The sequence below is a fragment of the Fonsecaea erecta genome (genome assembly GCF_001651985.1).
Source record: "Fonsecaea erecta strain CBS 125763 chromosome Unknown Scaff8, whole genome shotgun sequence".
NCBI classification, from domain to species: domain Eukaryota; kingdom Fungi; phylum Ascomycota; class Eurotiomycetes; order Chaetothyriales; family Herpotrichiellaceae; genus Fonsecaea; species Fonsecaea erecta.
The window spans coordinates 849,440-871,057 of NW_017387251.1; the positions used below are offsets into that span (position 1 = coordinate 849,440).

Genomic DNA, 21,618 nt, shown 5'->3' on the forward strand with positions numbered 1-21,618 from the left:
TGTTCAGCAGGATAGAGCACGTCAAACGCCATGAGCAGACTCACGAAGATCCTCAGTTTCGCTGCAACAAATGCTCCAAGGCTTTCCACCGGAGGGATGCACTCAACAGGCATGAACAGACTCACCTTGTCAATGGACCAAGTCTTTTGCAACGAGGAGCAAGGGCTTGCTCAGGTTGTGCTTCAGTGAAATCTCGCTGCTCGGGAAACAGCCCCTGTGCAAGATGCCATGCCAAAGCATTGCAATGCGTCTATCCCGCGAGCAGGGCTCAGCCAACCACAAGCAGCGTGGCTGACGTCCGATATCGAGGCGGCAATGGTAGGTATACTCCCGATCTTTCTAGCTCGCCGCTCGTGCAGACAGGAATCCGAGATAAACCTACAGACTTGCTCGCCTACCAGCCAGAACCTCATGACACGCAACTTGATGCGGTAACCAATCCTCCGCTGCACATCCGGACGGAGTCGTATCCACCTGACGCTGAGGTCCTCCTGCAGCCGTCTGATTCCACTCAGTACAGCACATGGCAAAATCCCCTGCAAGACAACGCGGCGACCTCGACGTTCCAATGGCCCTCGAGTTCGGGGCCGACGATTAACTGGCTCCAGCCGGATGACATCAATTTCGATGGCGGAGACTTCGATGATTTGGTTCCTATATTTCCCGTCGACTATTCTTTTTCGCCGAGCATTGGCTTCATGAGTCCTACACAGCAGGAACATGGTGTTGAGTTTCCGTCAAATCTTTCGGGCGCCTTCGCTCCCCGATCGACATCTTCGTCGGCGAATGATCAGGTCACAGATCCTTACGCTTCTCCCATCATGGATTCGCCGAACTCTGCCGACAATCCCACTGTAGCAAAGGGGGAGTACTATGTTGACGGTGGTGTTGGTCGACTCCCGAAGTCGAAGCGACGGAAAATCGTGCCCAGACCCAACAGCCTCAACATTGTCGACGAGCCAGACTTCTCGCTACAATATACCCGACCTATCACGCCGTGCACGCAAGCTAACCTACTTCTCTCACCCGAAATATATGGAAAACTCCATATTCTATATCAACGACTGTGTTTGGACACGACGATGTTCAAGGCATACTTGCACGCGGATTTCCCTCCTAAGCAAGCACTGGAGGGCCTGCTGCCCCTTTTCTTTGCTCATTTTGCCCAGACCATGCCGTTCCTCCATGAACCAACTTTCACTGCGGCGTCAAGGCACTGTGTACTACTCTTGGCTATGATGGCCGTGGGCAGTTGTTTTCTAGAGGGAGAACATTCCGAGGGCTTTGCTCGGTCACTACTCGAGTTCCTCAGGAGATTCCTGATCTTTGCTGAAGAAGACGATTCCTGGCGGCCAACAAGCCCAGAGACCCTGGCGCAGACTCAACTATTGTATGCAGTCGGCGCCAAATACACTTTTCATGACCCTCTAGGTGCTTCCACGTCACGGTCACTTCGTGCAGCCACTCAGTATTGTCGGGACAGATGGCTTCGGCAAGAATATGCTCACTATCCTGAGCAGGACGACAGTGTTCCGTTACAATGGAAGACCTGGTCCAGAAAAGAAGAATCAATCCGGACGGGCTTTTGTATTTGGTTGATTGACTGTATGTGGGCGTATCAGTTTCAGCAGGAGTCGAATCTGCGTCTTGATGATGCCAGTGGGGTGATTCTACCTTGTCCTGATGGCCAGTGGACAGCAGACATGGCAGAATGGACTCGGCTCAGAACTGCTGCTCTGCACAGTCGCACCCCGACGCTACTCGAAGCACTGCAGAATCTCTACGTCGATAAGCGGCTGCTACCAGGTCTGGGCGAGTTCAGTCAGATCCTCCTTATCAATGGCCTGTTTCACCGAACTTGGGAGGTACAAGGTGTGGTCACTCAGAGCCTCTCCCATTTTGAACCATCAGCACAGAAGCAAGCCAGCGACAATCTACAACCCAAAGTGCCGATTTGGCCTCCGGCCATACCTTTGTTCAGTAGATGGAGGAATTCGGCGTGTGATTGCTTGGATATATTACACTGGAGTGCCAATGCGACCATTGGAGCCGCGAGCGGTATGGAACACCCAACGGTGCTGCATCTCCACCTCGCACGCGTCGTACTTTTAGCGCCACTCACCGACATTGTTCTGTATTCTTACTACCTGATTCGGTCATCTGGAGAACTGGCCCGCTTTTTCCCATATGTGTCGTCGACGGAAGCTGAAGAGCATCGACAATCGATCCAGCGTTGGGCAATTCAAGATCAGTACAAGGCACGGCTGGCCGCCATACATGCTGGGGTTGTCTTCTGGCATGTCCGACTCTACTCTATCAATGGGTTTTACGAGTCTACCGCTGTCGCCCTAGCGGCATTGTTGTTCTGGGCTCTCAGCGCCTTTTCGCCCAAGAAGCCGAAATCGAGAAGAGTGGGTGACGAAGGAGGCACTCCTTCGCCTGGAAGTCCGCATTCTTCCGACATGTGCGACATCATCCTCATTGACCGCCCCACTGATGACGAGCTCGTCCAACAGTTCGTCCGGCAGGGCAATGTCATGCGCGCCAACATGACCGGCGTCGGAGACATTTTCGGGCCCAAGGGACCCCGGAGAGTGCTCGCCGAAGGACAGAAACTGTTGCTCACACTGGCAAGCTGGCGAGGCATTACGAACTACTGGCTGAGGGTCCTCAGCAGACTAGAAAAGGTGACCGCGGCAGCAGGCCTGGGGAGCAGCCCTGCCGAGGTGGGGAGTGCTACAGTAGCATGACCATTTCTTGTCCCAGCTGTGTGGCGATGTCTATTCTCGACCCTCGTTGGAATACTGGAGTATCCCTTGGACATGATGAGCAGACGAGGAGAAAGATGGCATGCCGACCCTCCGGGGTCTGGAGAACGACTCAGGAACGAGATGCGGACCGCAGGTCGCTTTGGACTCTTTGAGGAAATCCAGACATACAAGCCCCAACCCTTGCGCTATGCAGAATGGAGGATCGAGACCAGCAGTTCACAGTAGCAATATTTCCTGTGAGTCCAATACAGTGTGAGTGATCGAATATACCACAGAGTCATTGAAGCAGCGTCCTGAACATGATGAATGGGAGTTGCTTATGTGGCGCTCTCACTTTTGGTCTGGACGTCATGCCACCGACACACAATGTGGTAATCTTCTCTTGGCTCTGTGCTTGTCAGCGACACCTACGAGACATGACCAGACATCAATTTTGTCACTGTCGGCCTTGCCGGGGGATAACTGGCAGCACAACTTCATTGAATTTCACCGTCCCATCCACAGCCTTCAGTTTGAAAAATGGAAAGTTGAAGTCGAAAACGCTCAAGCACATCGACGAGGGTTTCGAGTATACCTTGTCCTTCTGTGAAGAATGCGGGAGTCCAACCTATGCAATACCTACTTTCCTGCCGGACAAACGTCATTCAGCTTGGCACACTGGACGACCTTGAATTGTTAGAGCAAACCCCGGCGGTCGAGCTTAATGTGAACCATCGTCTTGCGTGGGCTCGTCTAATTGCAACGGCAGAGCAAAGGGAGAGATATACATGAGCCTTATTCAGAGGACCACTCTTGTCATTTAGGGCCCCCATAGATGCATATCGAGGTATGCAGTCAGCATTCGAATTCTATATCTCAGCATAACTGAGCATCAACCTCCCAGAAAGGTCTTTTGCATGACTCGACGAGATACAGCCACTGATCTTGCTTCAAGGTCACGATGCAGCACCTTGCCATGCAGTAGATATGACAAGCGAGAATAAAAGGAACATGAATTGCCCAAGTTGGTGTTCTGTAGCGAGATGATATCAAGATGCCTCAATCGATATCATATCTCGTCTCTTTCGCATATTTGGCCATTCTGCTCGCACCTGATCCTTCAGTTGTCGGAGGTGGACGTGTCAAATACTAAGACCCAAATAGTAGCCCGGTGAGATGTTTTTGAAAATTTGACGGCGTCCTTTTCTCGCGTAACCCCTCGAGGCTCGTCCCAGGGTTCTATTCTCTACTCCCATCCCACCTAACTCCTATGGGGTGGCAGTGATGTTTCGTGACATCTAGTCTCCATTCACATTCTGGCGGGCAACGTGTCGCTATATCTCATGTGTTTCGTGGTGGCTGGACGCTCTTTGAAGTCGACGACCGGGTGACAAAAGGCACAGAACCATGCATTCTATTTTACTCTTTTCAATAGGCTTGTTGCGTGTTCTACGCCTTTCTCATTGGTGCCTACTTCCTCAGCGGAGTGAGACCGCTTGGTTTGTTCCGAAAGAGGAAGGAACCACTCCTTAACTGCAGTAGTGTGGGTCTATCCAACGTGCATTGCCTGGTTCTCAATCTGCATCGCATACAAAGTTTTCCATCATGAAGCTTCACGATCAACTGTTGAGTCATTGTCAGGGAGAAACTGACCACATTGGAATCATGAATCTGCCTTCCAACCTCTCGTCTCGAATACCAACATATTTTGTCCTCACAGCTACCAAATACCCACCATGTCTAAACGAAGATTCATTGCGTCGTCAAGCGAATACGAGCCTCCCATGAGCAGCGACTTTGAACATGATCTTGAAGCGAGCCTCCGACTGCTAAGTCTGCTCGAAAACCCCTCGACGTCACCTCCCACCCACGAGCCACTGCAACCCCAGAAGACACAGATCGAACTTGCTCGGATGCTAAGCGCAAAATCAATCATCTCGACTACATCCTCGTTTGCGGCGGAACAAGCAAAAGCGAATGAGGAAGCCAGTCGTACCCGAACCTTTAGGAAAATTGGAGCAGGTGCTTGTGGTGCAGTCTTTGCGGCCGATGGAGAGTCACTGTCATACAAGATTGGGAAGACAGGCATTTCAGACGATGATGCTGCATTATGGACAGATTTCTACATGCACGGATGCATTATGACGGCACTTCGCAAGTTCAAGGCCGATACCGAGATCCCAAACGTGCATATCTACATTGATCACGACAACAAGGAATGGTGGGAGAAGCACCAGGAACTCGAAAAGGCAGCAAGCAGTGTCTGCAATCTTCCAGCAAGAGTACTTGTCACAGAGCGAATCTTGCCACTACCAGCACCGATCCGGGAGAAGCTCATCGACCAATTTTGCAAGGAAAACCTTCGTGCTAGTGCACTAGCCGATACCGCCAACAAGGACTGCCTGGTAAGAATCTATTTAGGGTCCATGAAAGGGAGAGCTACGTCCTTTTTCTCCTTGCGAAATTTCAAGCTTCATCTGAATCAGATGATTGACATCGGCCTTGACTTTGAGATGCTTGCTGTGTCGATAGGACAAACCTTGGCCATCATTCATTGGGAAGCCAAAGCCGATGCCCGGGACGTCGAATTCGTCCTTGGTAGCTCTGCCACGGTCATAGATGGGAAACAGACCCAAGACATCCAAGAAGACGACAGCATCGGGAAAATCAATAAGCCAGCAGAGAACTTCGTGCGCAGAGAGACTCGCCTATTTGTCCTAGACTTTAACCAAGTGCGTAGGATAACCATGGATGATGACGGAGTTGCCTGTGCCGTCGAGGCGTTTTTCCTCAACGATCCGTACTATCCCCGTCCCTGCGAAAGGTCGAAGGTCCAAGAAGAGCTTTGGAATTCCTTTGTGAGAAGTTATCTAGATACGGCAGATATCATCTTGAGGGACCAGAAAGAAAACCGAGTACTCCCTCGAAGGTTTATTTCCGGTGTTATTGAGCATATTGTTGGGAAGAAGAGGATGGTATTAGCAGCTGAGTAAGATGAGGACGAATGGGTCTTTATGCAAGGTGATTCTGTGGTGAAAGGGCGTCAAAGGGAAGGAGCATCAGGCAGCACGCCCCTATAGCTCCCCCGGTGCTCAGGCGCGCTCCCCTATCCTCTGGCGTGGCTCCCGCGACACTCTCCCGTGCTCCGCTGGGCATATACAATATATATGTATATATATATGCATGATTTCTTAGATTGAGATCCAAAGAGATATATATGTGTGTGAGCGCGGTAGGATTGTCAGGCCGGCAATCTGGGTGCCCACACTCGCTCATATCAAAGTCCTCATCATCAGAGGCGTGGCTAACAACTCAGAGTCCCCCCATCAACAACACCACCAACAACAGCCAGCTCGAATTCTTCAACTCATCGACATACCCAATTTCTCTTGGTCGTTGATCACCACCTCTCTGCCCCGCTCGTGAGCCATGAGGTCAAATTCTGTTGTTGTTTCGCTTCGTCAGCACGGCGCTTATCTCCAGCTTCCTTCCCTTTCCTTCCCAAAGAAACGCAAAGTAAAGGGGAACGGGAAACACTTACGATCAACATGGGTGTACTTGAATTTCCGGGCCGGGACGCGATTCTCGAACATTAGGTCGATCTCCCCGAAAGTGCGGTCCTTGGTCTCGGGTAGACGGAACCAGCACCAGATGTTGCAGAGGAGGTTGGTGCCCGCGTAGAACAAGCCAGTTTTCGCACCCCAATTCCACGCTGTATGTACCGTGATTGTTAGCAAAAATTACCTTTTCGTGGGAGAAGGAAAGGAAAGGGAGACGTGGGGAGGTGCAGAGAGACTTGCCCACAGGAGATATCATTCGCGGCGTGACTGAGTTCGAAAAGATGCCCGTCAGATTGTAGACGCACCGCCCGATCACGATGGTCTTGTACCGCAGCCTGCCTGAGGGTGTCTCGGCCACGATGGGATAGCACGCCGGGCCGGTGGTGATCATGTTGCACAGCGTGGAAACCACCAACAGGATGCCGACGGCCAGCTGCGCATCCTTGGAATTGGACCAGCCGAGGCCACCGATAGCCACCAGACAGAAGAACATAAAGGTCAGCCCGCCCATATAGATGGTGGCCCGGCCCAGGTGCGGGAACATCAGCCAGCAGATGATGCCGCCGATGATGTAGCACGCCGAGAGCGAAATGTTGACGTCGAAGGCCTGCAGTTCAGAGAACCCGGCCGCTTCAAGAAACACCACCGAGTACCCCAGGATGGCGTTCCCACAAAGAATTTGGGCGGCCCAGACGACGCAATTCTATTCCAATTCAGAAAAGTCAGTCAGAGAGGGGGGAATGGCCCAGGATAGATGGGATATATCACACGTGCCAGTACTTACAATCTCTGTGCGGCGTAGGTTAGTTCCCTTGAAGCACTCGAGGAAACTGGCGTTCTCCGTCTCGGCTCTCTCGAGTTCGGTCGTGTATTTGATATAGGCCAATGTCGAGTCCACTTCCCTCTCCTTGTCCGGCGTGTCTTGTCTTAACCGCATCAAACTCTGTCGTGCGAGGTCGAACTTGCCGCGCCGCACCGCATTCCAGGGCGACTCGGGCGCGAAGTAGGCGCCGATGAACAGCGGAAGAGGCCAGACGAATTGGATCGCGAAGGGCAATCTCCAGCCCAGGTTGCCCTGGACGCCCGCCACGGCTCTAACGACGCCCGACGAGAGGAGGATCCCACCGCCCCAGCACATGCAGACATACGCCGTCACATAAGGTCTCAGAACGGTGGGGACGACTTCGCAGGCGTAGGTGGTGGATAGAGTCTGGAATGGGAGTGTCAATCTTGGACAGTTTCTTCGAAGACTCGAAGGCTAGAAATACCTGAAAGACACCCCATGGGATGCCACACATGGACTCGCCAAAGGCCAGGACCGACAACGACGGGGCGAAGATAGGAATGAACAGGACGCAGGCCATCCACACCATGAACACCATCATGGTCGGGCGGCAACCGAACCGGTCCTGCGTGTAGGCATTGATCAAGAGGCCTGCCAGCTGGCCCACGAGCGCCGAGTTGGACAAGCCTGACTGCCACCTGGCCGGGATGAGCTTTTTGCCTGTCGCTGAATCCAGGACGCCGAACCGGTCCTGAAACTGCGTCTGGCCGTAGAATGAAGTGATCTATAGACTCGGTCACAAGAGAAAGTCAGTCATTGTCATCCTGTTCCCGGTTCCCCGTCCCGTCGGCATTAGTACAGGAGGAACTGCTTACGATGACCAAGTCGTATCCTTCCATGACCAGGCTGGTCGAGAGAAACATGGCCCAGAAGACGGCCTTCTTGTATTTCTTCGCCGCCTCACGGACGGTCAACAGCCTGTCGGCGGCATCGCTCTCCTGTGCGTGACGGATGAGGTCGAGAGTCTCCTCGTCGGAAATGTCAATGCTCTGACGCTCCCGATGGGTTGGGACGACTTTGGCTGTCTCCATGATGGGAGTTCGATAATGGATAGCAAATCCTACAACCCAGGTCAATATCCCAAGGACGGGAGAACTGTTGGGAGTCGGACGCATGGAATGGACCCTCCTCCGCTCAAATACGCAAAGCACATCCTCGCACCACCACCACCACCCCAACCCCGGATTGCGAGACTCGTGGAGTTCCCACGGGGCATATGCACGCTAATGCCTACTCCCACCGGCGAGGGATGTGCAAAAGACCCTCCCCCACCGCCGGTGTGAGTCCTTAGCGTCTGACCTGGAGTCTAGCCGCCTATAGCAGAGCTGCCCGCTTCCGGAGGCCAGTGTATACAGCAGCCCCCTTGGGTTAGGTGGGAAAGGTGGGTCGCTCGATCGGGAAATGAGCACTGAGAATACCTTTAGCCGTCGTCGCTTGGGTGCTCACTCTCCGGGAGGCGAAGATGAGATGCGATAGAACCACCACCGGCCATATCCCACCGGAATTTCACTCTGTTGGATGAAAACCCCCGGGAGAGTAAGGCAAAACGGCGATCCAGGCCATTCTCCGCGGGCGGTATCAGTAAACACACGTTGACATCGCGTTATTCCTCTTTCACGGTCCCTTGTTTTCGAGATTCTTCAACATTGTAGGGCGGGCAGAACCATTGCTTCCCATAGAACGGAACTGGACCCCAGATGGCGTACCCTCAAGAGACATTTGTGCGGTCGTCGCTGTCACCAGGGTCTCTGATCGCGCAAAAACGTCAAGTGGCATCGTCCACCACGCTGCGGTACCAGCTGGAGGTGCTGAAGAAGACGGGAAGATACGACGCGTTCAAGCTGCAGTGGCACCCGTCGTACTCGGACCCCCCGAACGTCTGGCCCATTCCTAACCATCTGTTCTGGTAAGTGACCGACTGAGCTCGAGTTGAAAGACCAGAGAAGCAATCAAGAAGAAACGCCGACTCCGGATACTAACATTGCGCCCTCATCTAGGGACTCGGACGTTGCCAAATGGATCGAAGGGGCGTGCTATTTCCTCCACCGTCAGCCTGATGCTGAGATCTCGGCAGCGGTGGACGAGTTGGTCCAGATGATCAGATCCGCCCAGCAGCCTGATGGATATATCAACATCCATTACACCGTGGTCGAGCCCGGGAAGCGGTTCACCAACCTCCGGGACTTCCACGAATTGTACAATGCTGGGCACTTGATCGAGGCCGCCCTCGCCCATCACGACCTCGTCAAAAACAAGGAGCTCTTGGAGCCGCTTCTGAAATATGTCGATCTGCTCTATCGCACCTTCGGCCCCAGGGAGGATCAATTGCCGGGCTATCCAGGCCATCCGGAAATCGAGCTCGCTTTGCTGAGACTCTTCCACCGCACCCGAGACAGCAGACATTTGGAGCTGGCACGTTTCTTCCTGACCGAGCGAGGTCGCACCACCGACGGCAAGCACTTCTACGAGGTCGAGGCCAAGCGACGCGGCGAGGGATCGCATACGAGAATGGCCTATTGGGGCGAGGCCAACGCTCTCTGGTACTACCAGGCCGACAAGCCACTGGTGGAACAGCAGACGATCAAGGGCCACTCGGTCCGGGCGATGTATCTCCTGACAGCCGCTTCAGACCTAGTCCGCCTGGGAGAGGCCCCCGGCCAGCTCAGCGAGGCAATATATCGACTGTGGAACAACATGGTTCACTGCAAAATGTACACCACCGGGGGGATTGGCGCCATGAAACAGTGGGAAGGGTTTGGCCTGGACTACTTCCTTCCTCAGGGCACAGATGAAGGGGGTTGCTATGCCGAAACCTGTGCGGCGATCGGTGTGATGATGCTCGCCCAACGCATTCTCCAGTATGACCTTGATCGTCGCTTTGGCGATGTCATGGAACTGTGCCTCTATAACGCGGTTTTGACCTCCATGTCGCACGACGGCACCAAGTTCACGTACGTCAACCAGCTTGCATCCAGCGACACAGACCTCTCCAAGAGAGAGGAGTGGTTCACGTGTGCCTGTTGTCCGCCGAACGTGTTGAGGCTGCTTGGGCAGATTGGGGGTTACATATACACGGAGCAGGAAGGAAAGCGATCTTCGCAGGTCAACGTCCATCTGTACATTCCCAGCACGTTCCAGTTCCAGGCTGGCGACGAGCCGGCCATCTTGACCCAGAAGACCAATTGGCCATGGAGTGGAAAGGTCGAGTTCGAGCTTCAGACGAAGTCTTCACAGATCAGTCTGGCTCTTCGGATACCGGCATGGGCAACGTCGTGGAAGGTGAGTAGCATCATTAACCCCTGTCAGTACGAGAGTGAAAGTCACAGGATTGACATGCGGTCCCAGGTTGTCCCATCGCCGCCGACTTCGGCTCCGGAAAAGGGCTACCTCGTCCTGCCTGCGGCCTGGGTTTCGGAAAACCCATCATTCACGCTGGAAGTAGATTTCCGTCCTCGCCTTGTCGCGCCGCACCCATATACCAACCAAGACACCCTAGCCTTGACCCGCGGGCCTATTGTGTATTGTATAGAAGATTTCGACAACCCTTGGGTCGAGGATCATTTCAAGAGTGTGCAGCTCGATCCTGAATGCGTGGTGCAGGACGAGGCTGTGACGGATGAGGCCACGGGGGAGACGTATGTGGCGCTCGTGGTGAAGGAGGGCGCCAGTCTGCTCCAGGTGCAGAATATCGACGCCCATCCCACCCTTGGAGCCGAGGAATTGCACAGCGTGGAAAAGTCTGATGATAAGGTCATCAAGGAGTTGAAGTTCGTGCCGTACTACTTCAGAGCCAACCGTGGTGGCCGGGGGCATGCTAGAGTAGGGTTGAGAAGGTGGCATAGATAGGTGCCCTCCGTAAGACAATGCTCTCTGTTTATGCTTGGGTCTTTGGCTCATCGACATGCCAGCCCAACGGCCTTGCCACCGTTGAGACTGTGTGGCTAGTCGCCGTAACAGACATGTCCTGCTTGTCCCTTCAAGCCGTGGTGGAGAGTCAATCACCCTTGAGCGAACTCCCAAGTAGGCTTGCAAAAGAAGATTCCATACCGGATTGAAGGCTGGAATGCTCCTGTGGCATTCAATCTAGGACAGCGGGTAAAGCACACGGTATGTCATCAGCGAGGCACTGGCAGGATGCATGGAGGATACATAATCGATATGTCATTCCTTGGATAGGTAGCATTTTGTGGCTTTTCTTCCCTTTTTTCCTCCAGAGGTTTTCTTACGAGATACTAAACTCAAACGCCCACGCGGTGGTGTTGTCGGTGGTCACGGGCAGAACCAGCAGCCCGTCATCGGACACCGACACCTCCAGATCTCCCAGGTCCAGGGGCGCCTCCATGATGGTCCACTGCGACGTGCCGGGGAAGGCGATCCGGTGCACCGTCTTCTTCTTGTTTTCCAGGCTCGCGGGGCTCCCCACCAGGCCGGCGACGGTGATGTTCCAGCTGCCGGCGGTGACCCGCGAGCCGGCCAAGACCCGCGCGGTGCCCGTGCCGGCATCGACGGTGGCGTACACGTCGAAGAGGGCGTCGGCGCTGCCCTCGGTCGCGACACGGCTCCCCGTCATGTTGGTCGCGTAGTACTTGTAGACCTGGAACTCGGCGGCCGAGGTGTAGTCGGTGGCGGTGTAGTTCGCCGGGTCGTCGTACTTGGAGAGCAGGTTGGCCATCAAGTCGTGCAACTCCAGACCGCTGAGCCAGTTCCCGCGCAGGCCGATGGCGTTGTATCGTTCGAGCCGGGAGATCCACCACGCCGCGCCGGCGGGACGCTGTTCGGGGGCCGTCGCGTACTCGTTGATGTTGACCTGGCGATCGGGCAGCCCGTACTGGCTCAACAGAGATGCGAGAGATTGGTTGGTGTAGGCAAGATCTTCGCCCGGTGAGTGAGCACCGCCCTCAAGATGGTACACGTATTGGTCGGGGATAGTGTCGTTGCCTTTGACAGCCTCACACCAAGATGTCCACCAGGTGTTGTTAGCCATGGGCAGGTTCGCGAGCGTTGGGCCCGATATCAGCACGGAAGAGTAGGACGGGTCAGCTCTAAGATATCGTGATCACTCAGCCAGGTCTTTGCTCAACCATAGTGCGTGTGGGTTCTTTCCACCTGCTTGAGCTTTTGCTCTTAACCTGAAAATGCAGCAGGAGTGGCGGCCAAGCGACGGATAGAGGATGACTTACCGGATGATCTTGTGCGTGCGCACGTAGAGCTCCACCCACTGAGCCTGCGAACGCTCCCAGAAGAAGGTCAGATCGGGCTCATTCCAGATGTCCCACACCAGCCCGTTTAGGGCATTGTTCGCCTTCAAGTCGGCCAGCAACTGCTTCACAAAGGTGTCGTAGTCAGTCCAGTCGCCGCGGTCGCCGGGCCAGACGGTGCTCGAGTTGGCATGATCCGTACCCCAAACATCATGGGGCAGCAGGATGAAGTTCGCCCCGTACTTTCGACAGGTGTTGTAGTTGGACAACGTCGAGGCCAGACGACCCCGATACTCTTCGACACCCCAGATCCACCCCCGAGCGGGAGCGGCCAGTTGAGCACCCCCCGCACGGCCGTATCCAAAGTCGATGTCCGTGTAGAAGTGATCTGGGATCTGATTGGGCGTATCGGGCAAGCCGTAGATGAAGCCAGATGCCAGATGGTGGGGGGAGCCCGAGCTGTTGCTGAGGTCGACCTTTGCCACATTGTCCTGTCCCCGAGCGACAGTGGCGAATGCTGCAAGAACGAGGAAAAGTGCCATGGTAGAGGACCCTCTGAGAAGAGGCTTGCCCGCTGTTTTCTTCTGGCGAGGACCTTCTCAATATAAGAGACGCCCATCCACTTGATCAGGGAGCTTTCATCGTGACAAGAAGTTCTCCAAGCATGAAGCTCCTCCTGAAATACCTCCTCCAGGCCAACTCCCGGTGGGAGAGGTCTTTTGCCGTAATGTGAAGCTTCAAGGCCATGGCTCTGATTAGCCTATATGTAATAGTCCCCGGTGGGCGAGTGGATATATGGAGAATGTCCACGCAGATGTGCAGCTCGCACCGATTTGTTAGACATTAGTCCAGAGGGGGATGGTGTTTCTCCTTGTAGCCCAGGGGCTAAGTTCTGGGAACCTTCACAGTAGGACTCTGCTCACGCTACTCAGGGAACGCCTCCGAGCTCACCAGGCCGAGCTCAGAATCGTATATGTCGTCACAGCTCAGAATGGCTCAGTCATGACTGAGGTCGAAGCTTGGGTCTGGAAATGGCAATGGGACTTTACAGGGATCATTCTTCGCCGCTGAGTACGATCAGCACTCGGTCCTCGGTACTGTGCCCCCCGAGACTGGCCCCTAAAGCTAGCTTAGTAGGCCCCAATATACCCCTGATCCTCCTTAAAGCTCCCCTGGAAGCGCCCCGTAACTTCGAGGCAGTCTCTCTATTGTTGCTGTCCCTGGCTTCACCAGTCTCCCGTATAGTAAGTACCTCCCCCTTCCCCGGCCACTCACTGTATATTAGAAATGCTCTTAATGTGCACGGCGGCCTACAGACACGCATTTGCTCTTGTAAGGGACTGAATTCTGCATTTCTACGAGAACGGTCACAACTTAACTCCTTGACGCTACTATATGTATATATGTGATTGATATATATATATATATATATATACACAACATATATATATATATATATATACACACATATACACTCCATACCTGGATCGATCTCTTTCCCTCTCTCCCTCTCTTCCTTTCTCCACCTCACTCCTTCCGCAGCCGCTTGATCGTGGGCCCCATCTCCTCGCCAGCCCGCAGCGCGGCAAAGGTCTTCTCGTCAATCTCGGCCCGCTCCTGACACAGGGCGACCACCTGGTCGATCAGCGAGGGGGGCACGACCACCACGCCGTCCGCGTCTCCGGCCAGGATGTCGCCCGGGTGGATCCACAGGTCGCCCTGGAACTGCAGTGGGACGTTGATCTCGGAGGCGCGCGTGAAGCTGTACGAGCCCAGGATGGACGTGGCGCGGGCGAAGACCTTGTAAAACCGGAAGGGATGGCTGTTAGCTAGGATGGATGGATGGATGGATGGATGGATGCACTTCCTCCTGGGTAGCCGGTGCAATAACGAGAGAAGGGAAGGTCGATAGATAGAAGCACAGAAAGGAGAATTGGGAAATGGATGGATAGATAATAGAGCCCGTACCGGAAACCCGATCTCGCGATGCTCCCTGACATCCCGCATACGTCCGTCGATCATCACCGCCGCGGCGCCAAGGTACTTCGCGCGTGTCGACATCAGGCCGCCCCAACACGCCGAGTACACGCCCTTGGGCTGCTGAATGAACATGACCTTGCCGGGCTCGTTGCAGTCGGCGAAGTGGCGCGGCGGGCGGGGCGCCTGGCGGTCGCTTTCCTCGACCATCTTGACCGTCACCGCGGGGCCGAAGACGGTGCCGGTGGCGGTTGTCGTTTCATCGGGTGAGGGCGAGTACATCTTGATCCCGTCCAGGAAGCCTCCCAGCGGGTATTTCAGCTTGACTAACGCGTCGCCGATCTAGATGAGTGATACAGAGAGAGAGAGAAGACCCTTCAGCACAGATCTCAGAGGCCTAGGCGTGGGCACCTCGAACACTCACATCGCATGTTGTAAAGGCCCGTAGCCGCTGCAGCCCAGCCATTGTGGAACTCTATCACGCCTTTTTGACTGGGTAGATCTTTAGCGACGGGAAAAATCGACAACCAAGACGATTTGTATACGATCGTGAACGTCGTGAGTTGGGAGAGCTATGTTCGGTGGCTCGGTTATGTAGTTACTGTAGTTCATCGGGTAGTTTCCGCCTGCCTCCTACTCGTTCGTCCTCGGGGCATCTTCCTCCGTGCCATCAACACAGAGCAGCATGGGACAGGCTACAAGAGAGACTTTCAACGCTCGAAGTGCCCGTCCAAGGCAATACAGCGGGCATCGCTATGGCTACCAGACACCCGAATCAGGATCTGTATAATGCAAGGAAATCGTGCCTCTATCCGAACAAGACGCATAGCTTGCTGTGTTGGACGGACATCTCTCCGAGCCTTCCAGACACCCTCGCACTCTTTTGTAATTTAGCACGGGAGCAGGAGCAGATACTCTTCCCTCTGTGGAACGTGCGCCCTCAAAATCTCGACAATTTCACTCCAGGCCTTCTTCTGCAACACCTTCCCCTTGGGACTTGTGACCAGTTCGCCTTTCCTGCATCGCTGGTCAGAACCAAATCCTTCAATGTGCGCGGTTTTCGAGGTAAAGAGGATCTCGACTTACTTGTCAAAGACATCGTGGCTCCAGAACTGCCCATGCGCGTCCTTACCCAAGGTCGTTCCGCTGACGAGGATCCTGCTTCCCTCCTCGGCTGACCGGGCGAAGACGGCTTGGAAAACGTAGTTCGGGAGCTTCAGCAGGCAGGAGAAGTCACGCCCGAGATTGGTGCGGCACAGATTCGGGCAGCATGTCGTGACGATCACGTCTGGGCCTTGGTGGCCTGTGGACGACAAAGATGCTGCTGCCACGAGTCCCTCCATGACATACATCAGCAAGAGCTTGGTGGTGAAGTATTGCCGCTCGATGTCGAAGAATTTCTTAACGTTGACGAGGTCCAGCACTCTCGAGCCGCTGCTGAGGGCTACATCGAGTGCGTCAGGCTTGACCATGCGATGGCCAACACTGCCGACAAACTCGAGATGTGCTGGCTTGCCGGACAGCTCTGCCGATTTCTGGAGTTTGGGATACAACAGCACGGCAAGCAGGGCGGTCGAGAGCGTGTTGACTTGGAGTGACATCTCAAACCCTTCCGCAGAGCACTGGTACGAAGATGCCGCAACGCCCGCGTTGAGCACAGCGACGTCGACTCGGGATTCGGCCGTACAGACTTTCTCGGCGAAAGAATTGACGGATCCAAAGGTGCTCATGTCGAGTGGATACAGCTGTATGTCTGCGCTCTTGTAACCCGCTCGTCGGCAGATCTCTTCTTTCGCCGCTTCACCACGCTGTATTGATCGGACGCCGAGAACGAGGCGCGACGCCCCCAGCGTAGCGAACTTGACTGCGGCTTCGAGCCCCAGGCCAATATTCGCACCGGTGACGAGGACGGTCTTGCCGGAGAAGGAAGTGCGAGGGTTTTCTGGTGGATTCTGCAGTTGGTCAGTCACCTGCTGGCCAGTTCTTCACGCGAGGCTGTCGCATCCAGGAGGTACTTCTTACCCGCGCACTCCACCACATGGCAGAGATACCTTGGTTTTCTGGTGGAGGAGACGATGGCATGATAGTGGACTGGGAGAGTGAACTGCTGGGAGCACGCAAATGGCACCAGTATTCACGACCTCGTTAGTGGTTTTATTGCTTCTCGGAGCCACCGTGGAGTCGGATCGGAACGTTTTGTTCGAAACGCCCTGCATCCATCCGAAGAGATGCAAATGCTCCGAAGTTCAGCCCCCAATATTCGGTCATTTTGTACCTCGACCATTTATCGTTTGCTTTAAATCGGCAAGAATGTCCCTCAAAGACTTGCAAGGGCCTCGAGGTTCATACAAGGGAGGCTGCTCACGAGCCTCTTCCTCTACCATCATGCTGAGCATTAGATGGGCTCTTGTAGACTCGAAAATTCCCTCATCGGCGTTGGCACCTCCGCAGATACCAAGCCGGACATCGAGCTTTGAAAGCATGTCTTCGCTGACCTGGACCAGGATCTGAACCTGCAGATCGAGGCGCGTCTCCATTGTGAAACCTGCCAAATTGATGCCAGGAAATAGTTGCGGCACAGGTTGTTGCAGCGACAACAGAACAGGCATCGAGTCGTGAATGCAGGAAAAGATGGTGCGGTAGATGCGGATGAGACAAACGTAGCATGAAAATATAGAGAACACTGTCGGCACGTCGCAGTGCAGGCTTCCGGTGCCCGGCTGGATGGTGTCATTGCCTGAGGAATAGTAAGAAGGCGTGGAGGAAATCGATCTAAAAGAATCCAAGATGCCGAGTAGAGCTCTTGAATGGCCAAGCATTCGACCGACCAGAAACGAAGAGTTGTATGTCAGCTCTGGAGAGAGCGACAGTTGAGCACAGTCGGTGGCTGTTTTGCATGCCTTCACAAGCTCCAGGTCAACGAGGATTGCCTTCTGTAGTTCTCCTAGTCGCTGTCGACAGTCGCTGTGAGGGAAGATCTCGGGGAAGGCTGGCTGAGAGGTGTTGGCGGCTAGGGGCTGGTGGAATGTTTGCGACCCATCGGTATCCTGTTGCATGGGATCTGGCCACCCGTTTTCGAGACTCTCAATCGTGATTGGTGCCAAAAGGAATCGCGTATCTCTGCCAGCACCGGTATCATGGTCCGGGTCAGGGTCAGGGTCAGGCGTATGGTTCGGTGTTTGAAGCGTCCTATGCAGAGACCAACTCTCCACCGTCATCGCATCGGAGGGTTGTCGATTCAGCGGAGGGCGTCCTGACTTGAGAGCCGTCCCAGTGACACATACAACATTGGCTTTCAAACACCGACGGCACTGCGCCGAGTCTGCAGGACGCTCGCACCGGAGCTTGTGGCGTCGACAGCGATCACAAGCCGAACGGCCATTGCCTTTGCCATCACTAGGGGGATGAGACGTCTGCATGCTTTGAAGCTGTATCAGATGCCATTTCACGCACAAAGCTGATGCGCCAATTGCAAGAACGGCCCAATGGTTCGAACCTTTCGAGTTCTGTGTCAAGATGTGCTTTTTTCTTCTGTCGTACTGCGCCTGTTCATGAAGGGCCAAGGAGGTTTGATCGAAGATGATAGACTACAACGTTCCGACACCGAGTTCAGACTTCCAGCCAAAAAAGGCTGTGTCAGATTGACTTATTTTCGCCAATAGACCAATCAGAGCCCTCCGAGCGACGCACAAGGCTTCAGCAGAGGCTTGATCTATCAAGGAAATATTCTTGCGATTGAGTGAGGAGGGGCGATGATTCGATGTCGTAGGAGATTGAAGTGTCTCTCGGGACTGCTGAGGCGGTGTTTCATAAGTATATGTCCAATCTAGGTGTGTATGGTCGAAGAGCCTGAGCCCAGATTGCGGCTGGTCGCATGGCCAGTCGTATCTGGCCGGGATCGGCCATTCGATCGTGTGATACATGCCACCATATGTGACCAGAGACCGATCTATCATCACGGCACAGGCAAGTGCAGACCGCGATACCGATCTCGTGCTCACAGGAGTCCAATGGAAGGCAGGAAGTGCGAGGATCCAGATATCACCAAGCGCATTGTCGCTACTTTGTTACAGTCCACCGTATACATAGATACTGGGGCTGCTCTTTGTGAGACGTGAGTTCCAACCGAAATAGTTCCAAGAGAATGTGGTGTCGATCGGTAGACCCGTCTGCGAGTAGTTCTGCAGTGCAGTATCCACGGACCATTGGCCCAAGTCGACATCTAATATACCCAGTGGATACTCTGTGAGCCCTGGCCCTCCCTCTGTCAATTAATCACTTCTGAAGTGATCGCATCACAGACCGTTACGTCCACATTGCGGACTTCTCGACCTCGCGCAATTTATCCGATCCTTCTCTGATCATTGCCGAAGCTCTTCCCGATTTTATGCTTACTTTTGATGAGGGTTCTTTCTAGGAAGATGGTCGGAAGCGCTTTGTCGTGGCTGTTCTGTAGGGGTGCTGGTATCACCTCACGGAACAGGGATCGTTTGTGGACTCGGATTGGAGCCTTACAGACCTGTCGGGGTAAAGTATACACTATTAGATGTCGACTTAGGCCAATGGTCCGTGGATACTGCACTGCAGAACTACTCGCAGACTGGTCTACCGATCGACACCACATTCTCTTGGAACTATTTCGGTTGGAACTCACGTCTCGCAATAGGTTACGTCCTGGACTCAAGGTGAGACGCCTACCCAGGGTGGTAAGGTACGTAATAACGTATCCGAATGTAACTCTACTTCATAATCAGCGAGGCAGCAAATCACATCTCTAAGGCATTCAGACCGGTTACCTCAAAAAAGCCGCGAATCTGATCGGCCCAAAAGAGTATTCGCATCCGATTTGTTTTTCTTTTGAAACGTCCCGTGTCATTACGCTTTTCGCTTAGTTATATTCAGCCTAGCCTATACACCTAGAGTTCACCACCACGGGCGCCTAGAGGCTATTATGGAGTACCTGGAGTTCACCACCACGGGCGCCTGGAGGCTATTATGGAGTACCTGGAGTTCACCACCACAGGCGCCTGGAGGCTATTATGGAGTACCTGGAGTTCACCACCACAGGCGCCTGGAGGCTACTATAGAGTACCTAGAGTTTCACCACGAGCGCCTAGAGGCCATCATTAGAGTCACCACCCTACTACGGTATATTTTGATAAGCTTCCTCACCAACACTTTGAAGCTGAAACGGATGTGAAAGATCGGTAAGTTAAAGATCAGATGAAGGTACCCTAACAACCGAATACGGTCGTAATAGGGGTCAAGATTCTTTTTGGTGTCGGATCTCTCTTCGCCGTACGTTTCTTCTTTTTGTTGTTACGCTTCGCATACGTTGAGGTCTCTGCGCCTTTCTTCTTGAGCTCCACGTCTTTCGCGGGTTGGATTTCGTCATCCGGAAGCGATTCGAATTCAGGTCCCGACATCTCCTTGAAGACGGGTCCGAGCAAGTTGTTGGTGGGTTGGCAAAGCCATGAAAAGCATTTCGTCTCACTTGTAATCATGCTAGACAGCCGAAGTTTATGGCTTTTTGACAATAGATAGAAAGGCCTTCGGGCCCATTACTCAGCTACTTGATGGGCTCTCTGGGTGCTCCTCAAGGGGCGCGCCCCCTTTTCGCTTCCATGTCTTCTTTCGTTCCTTGATTACGGTCCAAAAACAGAACAATAAAAACTTGAAGAAAAAAAATACAACGTGGAGAAGCTGGGAATCGAACCCAGAACCTTTTCCACTTACGTAATCAGGCCGCTAGTGCCCGTTAGGCAAGTGCTAAGGAAACGTCATACCACTAGACCACATCCCCTGATGTTGTTGATTGTTGAATTGAATTTTGGAGACTTAAATATATAACTAGGATGTAAATGGCGGGTCCTTGACCTCGGCTGAGACCAAGCCGTGCCCCGCCCAGACTGGCCGCACTTAATTGGTCAGGCGGGATCCCCCAATAGACATAGCGTGTCGGATAATAGTTTGAAGTCACCGGGGCTTAACTGCTGTTCTTGCGAGGAAGCCATACCCAGGTAAAAGTCACTACAGGGGGGGCATGTACGGGCTGCAACCCCCCCCCCCTGGTCCATTAGCGCGTTCTGAGCATTGCATTCCTGCGCACCTCGCTGTTGCTCTCTCTGTCTACCTCTCTACCTATATCGTCGCCGCCCTCTCTACCTACCTCGCCGTCGCCCTCTCTACCTACCCCGTCGTCTACGATACCCGACAAGCATAAAAATCGTAAATCGTACGCGGATCCAGATCGAACGCGAGGCCAGCGCCTAATAGAGCGTGAACGCACTCAGATTCTAACGCTATATACTATAGCTAAATAGAATCAATCACAAATTGCAAAAGAGCTTCGAATTGCTCTTTCTACAGTACGCCTTTATATACGCTCAGGAGTGTGTACACCCTAACGTCCTATCGGACGTAAATCAATACTTACAACGAGAAAGAGACGTCGTTTAATATAACGCGCAACACTTAATGCATTTTATCGTCGTCTTTCCTATAAACATATCGCTCAAATCGAAGGCATTCAAGCCTATCGACGCTCTCTTATAGCAGCATTCGAAAAGGAACAATATTATCGTCGTACGGCGCAGGAAAAGTGTCATGAATGACAAGCATATAAGCTAAGAGGTCCAAGATCTGTCATGAAATGACAGGATTCTTAGTCTTTTTGGGCGATCCCCAAGGGGCTGTGGACCTCTTCCTGACAAAAAGCCTCTTCTATTACCTGAGCATCAACAAGCCCGTCTAGAATGGGCGATAAAACATCAATCCTAGGATATATTAATGTGGAAACGCGTTAGTTAGACTAATGCGGTATCATTTATAATAGGTGCGTTTGGAAAGGTTTTCGTTACGCGAACTATCGAAGAGAAATATCGTCTTGATTACTATATACCGAAATTCGCTGGTTTTTCATCTGTAATGGCGTACGGAGCGATATCAGGAGTAGAAAAGGGTCCTTTAATACTTATACGGAAGAAATGGGGAAGTATTACAGCGCGAGTATATATAGAAAGAGTCCTTCCGCATTTCTATTAATATCTACGTAATATTAAACGTTACGTCGTGTCAGGAAGAGGTCCACAGCCCCTTGGGGATCGCCCAAAAAGACTAAGAATCCTGTCATTTCATGACAGATCTTGGACCTCTTAGCTTATATGCTTGTCATTCATGACACGTCGGACTAATGCGAAGTATTCTTATGGAGGATAATATATCGATTCATACAGTAAAACTTACTTAAGGCTATTACGTCTATCACGGCGTTATTCGAATGGTTTGGC

General features: G+C 53.3%; 8 protein-coding genes across 8 annotated transcripts; 3 read left to right on the plus strand and 5 right to left on the minus strand.

The window, feature by feature from the left end:
• Positions 1-228: 228 nt before the first annotated feature.
• On the plus strand, positions 229-2,750 carry AYL99_08983 (hypothetical protein; the record flags this gene model as incomplete). The annotated part of the gene is made up of 2 exons (XM_018840491.1): positions 229-318; positions 360-2,750. 2 exons carry the CDS (start codon positions 229-231, stop codon positions 2,748-2,750), a joined length of 2,481 nt encoding a protein of 826 aa, XP_018690238.1.
• Positions 2,751-4,486: 1,736 nt separating this feature from the next.
• AYL99_08984 (hypothetical protein) lies at positions 4,487-5,743 on the plus strand (the record flags this gene model as incomplete). The annotated part of the gene is made up of 1 exon (XM_018840492.1): positions 4,487-5,743. One exon carries the CDS (start codon positions 4,487-4,489, stop codon positions 5,741-5,743), a length of 1,257 nt encoding a protein of 418 aa, XP_018690239.1.
• Positions 5,744-6,112: 369 nt separating this feature from the next.
• Positions 6,113-8,185, minus strand: AYL99_08985 (hypothetical protein; the record flags this gene model as incomplete). Its single annotated transcript, XM_018840493.1, has 6 exons — positions 6,113-6,192; positions 6,292-6,462; positions 6,527-7,013; positions 7,095-7,520; positions 7,579-7,878; positions 7,970-8,185. 6 exons carry the CDS (start codon positions 8,183-8,185, stop codon positions 6,113-6,115), a joined length of 1,680 nt encoding a protein of 559 aa, XP_018690240.1.
• A 666-nt stretch (positions 8,186-8,851) lies between these two features.
• AYL99_08986 (hypothetical protein) lies at positions 8,852-11,000 on the plus strand (the record flags this gene model as incomplete). The annotated part of the gene is made up of 3 exons (XM_018840494.1): positions 8,852-9,060; positions 9,152-10,433; positions 10,500-11,000. The coding sequence occupies 3 exons, from the start codon at positions 8,852-8,854 to the stop codon at positions 10,998-11,000; spliced, it is 1,992 nt and encodes a 663-aa protein (XP_018690241.1).
• Positions 11,001-11,376: 376 nt separating this feature from the next.
• Positions 11,377-12,894, minus strand: AYL99_08987 (hypothetical protein; the record flags this gene model as incomplete). Its single annotated transcript, XM_018840495.1, has 2 exons — positions 11,377-12,196; positions 12,335-12,894. The coding sequence occupies 2 exons, from the start codon at positions 12,892-12,894 to the stop codon at positions 11,377-11,379; spliced, it is 1,380 nt and encodes a 459-aa protein (XP_018690242.1).
• Positions 12,895-13,879: 985 nt separating this feature from the next.
• AYL99_08988 (hypothetical protein) lies at positions 13,880-14,795 on the minus strand (the record flags this gene model as incomplete). Its single annotated transcript, XM_018840496.1, has 3 exons — positions 13,880-14,152; positions 14,321-14,671; positions 14,754-14,795. The coding sequence occupies 3 exons, from the start codon at positions 14,793-14,795 to the stop codon at positions 13,880-13,882; spliced, it is 666 nt and encodes a 221-aa protein (XP_018690243.1).
• Positions 14,796-15,219: 424 nt separating this feature from the next.
• AYL99_08989 (hypothetical protein) lies at positions 15,220-16,411 on the minus strand (the record flags this gene model as incomplete). Its single annotated transcript, XM_018840497.1, has 3 exons — positions 15,220-15,346; positions 15,416-16,281; positions 16,352-16,411. 3 exons carry the CDS (start codon positions 16,409-16,411, stop codon positions 15,220-15,222), a joined length of 1,053 nt encoding a protein of 350 aa, XP_018690244.1.
• A 182-nt stretch (positions 16,412-16,593) lies between these two features.
• On the minus strand, positions 16,594-17,547 carry AYL99_08990 (hypothetical protein; the record flags this gene model as incomplete). Its single annotated transcript, XM_018840498.1, has 1 exon — positions 16,594-17,547. The coding sequence occupies one exon, from the start codon at positions 17,545-17,547 to the stop codon at positions 16,594-16,596; it is 954 nt and encodes a 317-aa protein (XP_018690245.1).
• Positions 17,548-21,618: the final 4,071 nt, after the last annotated feature.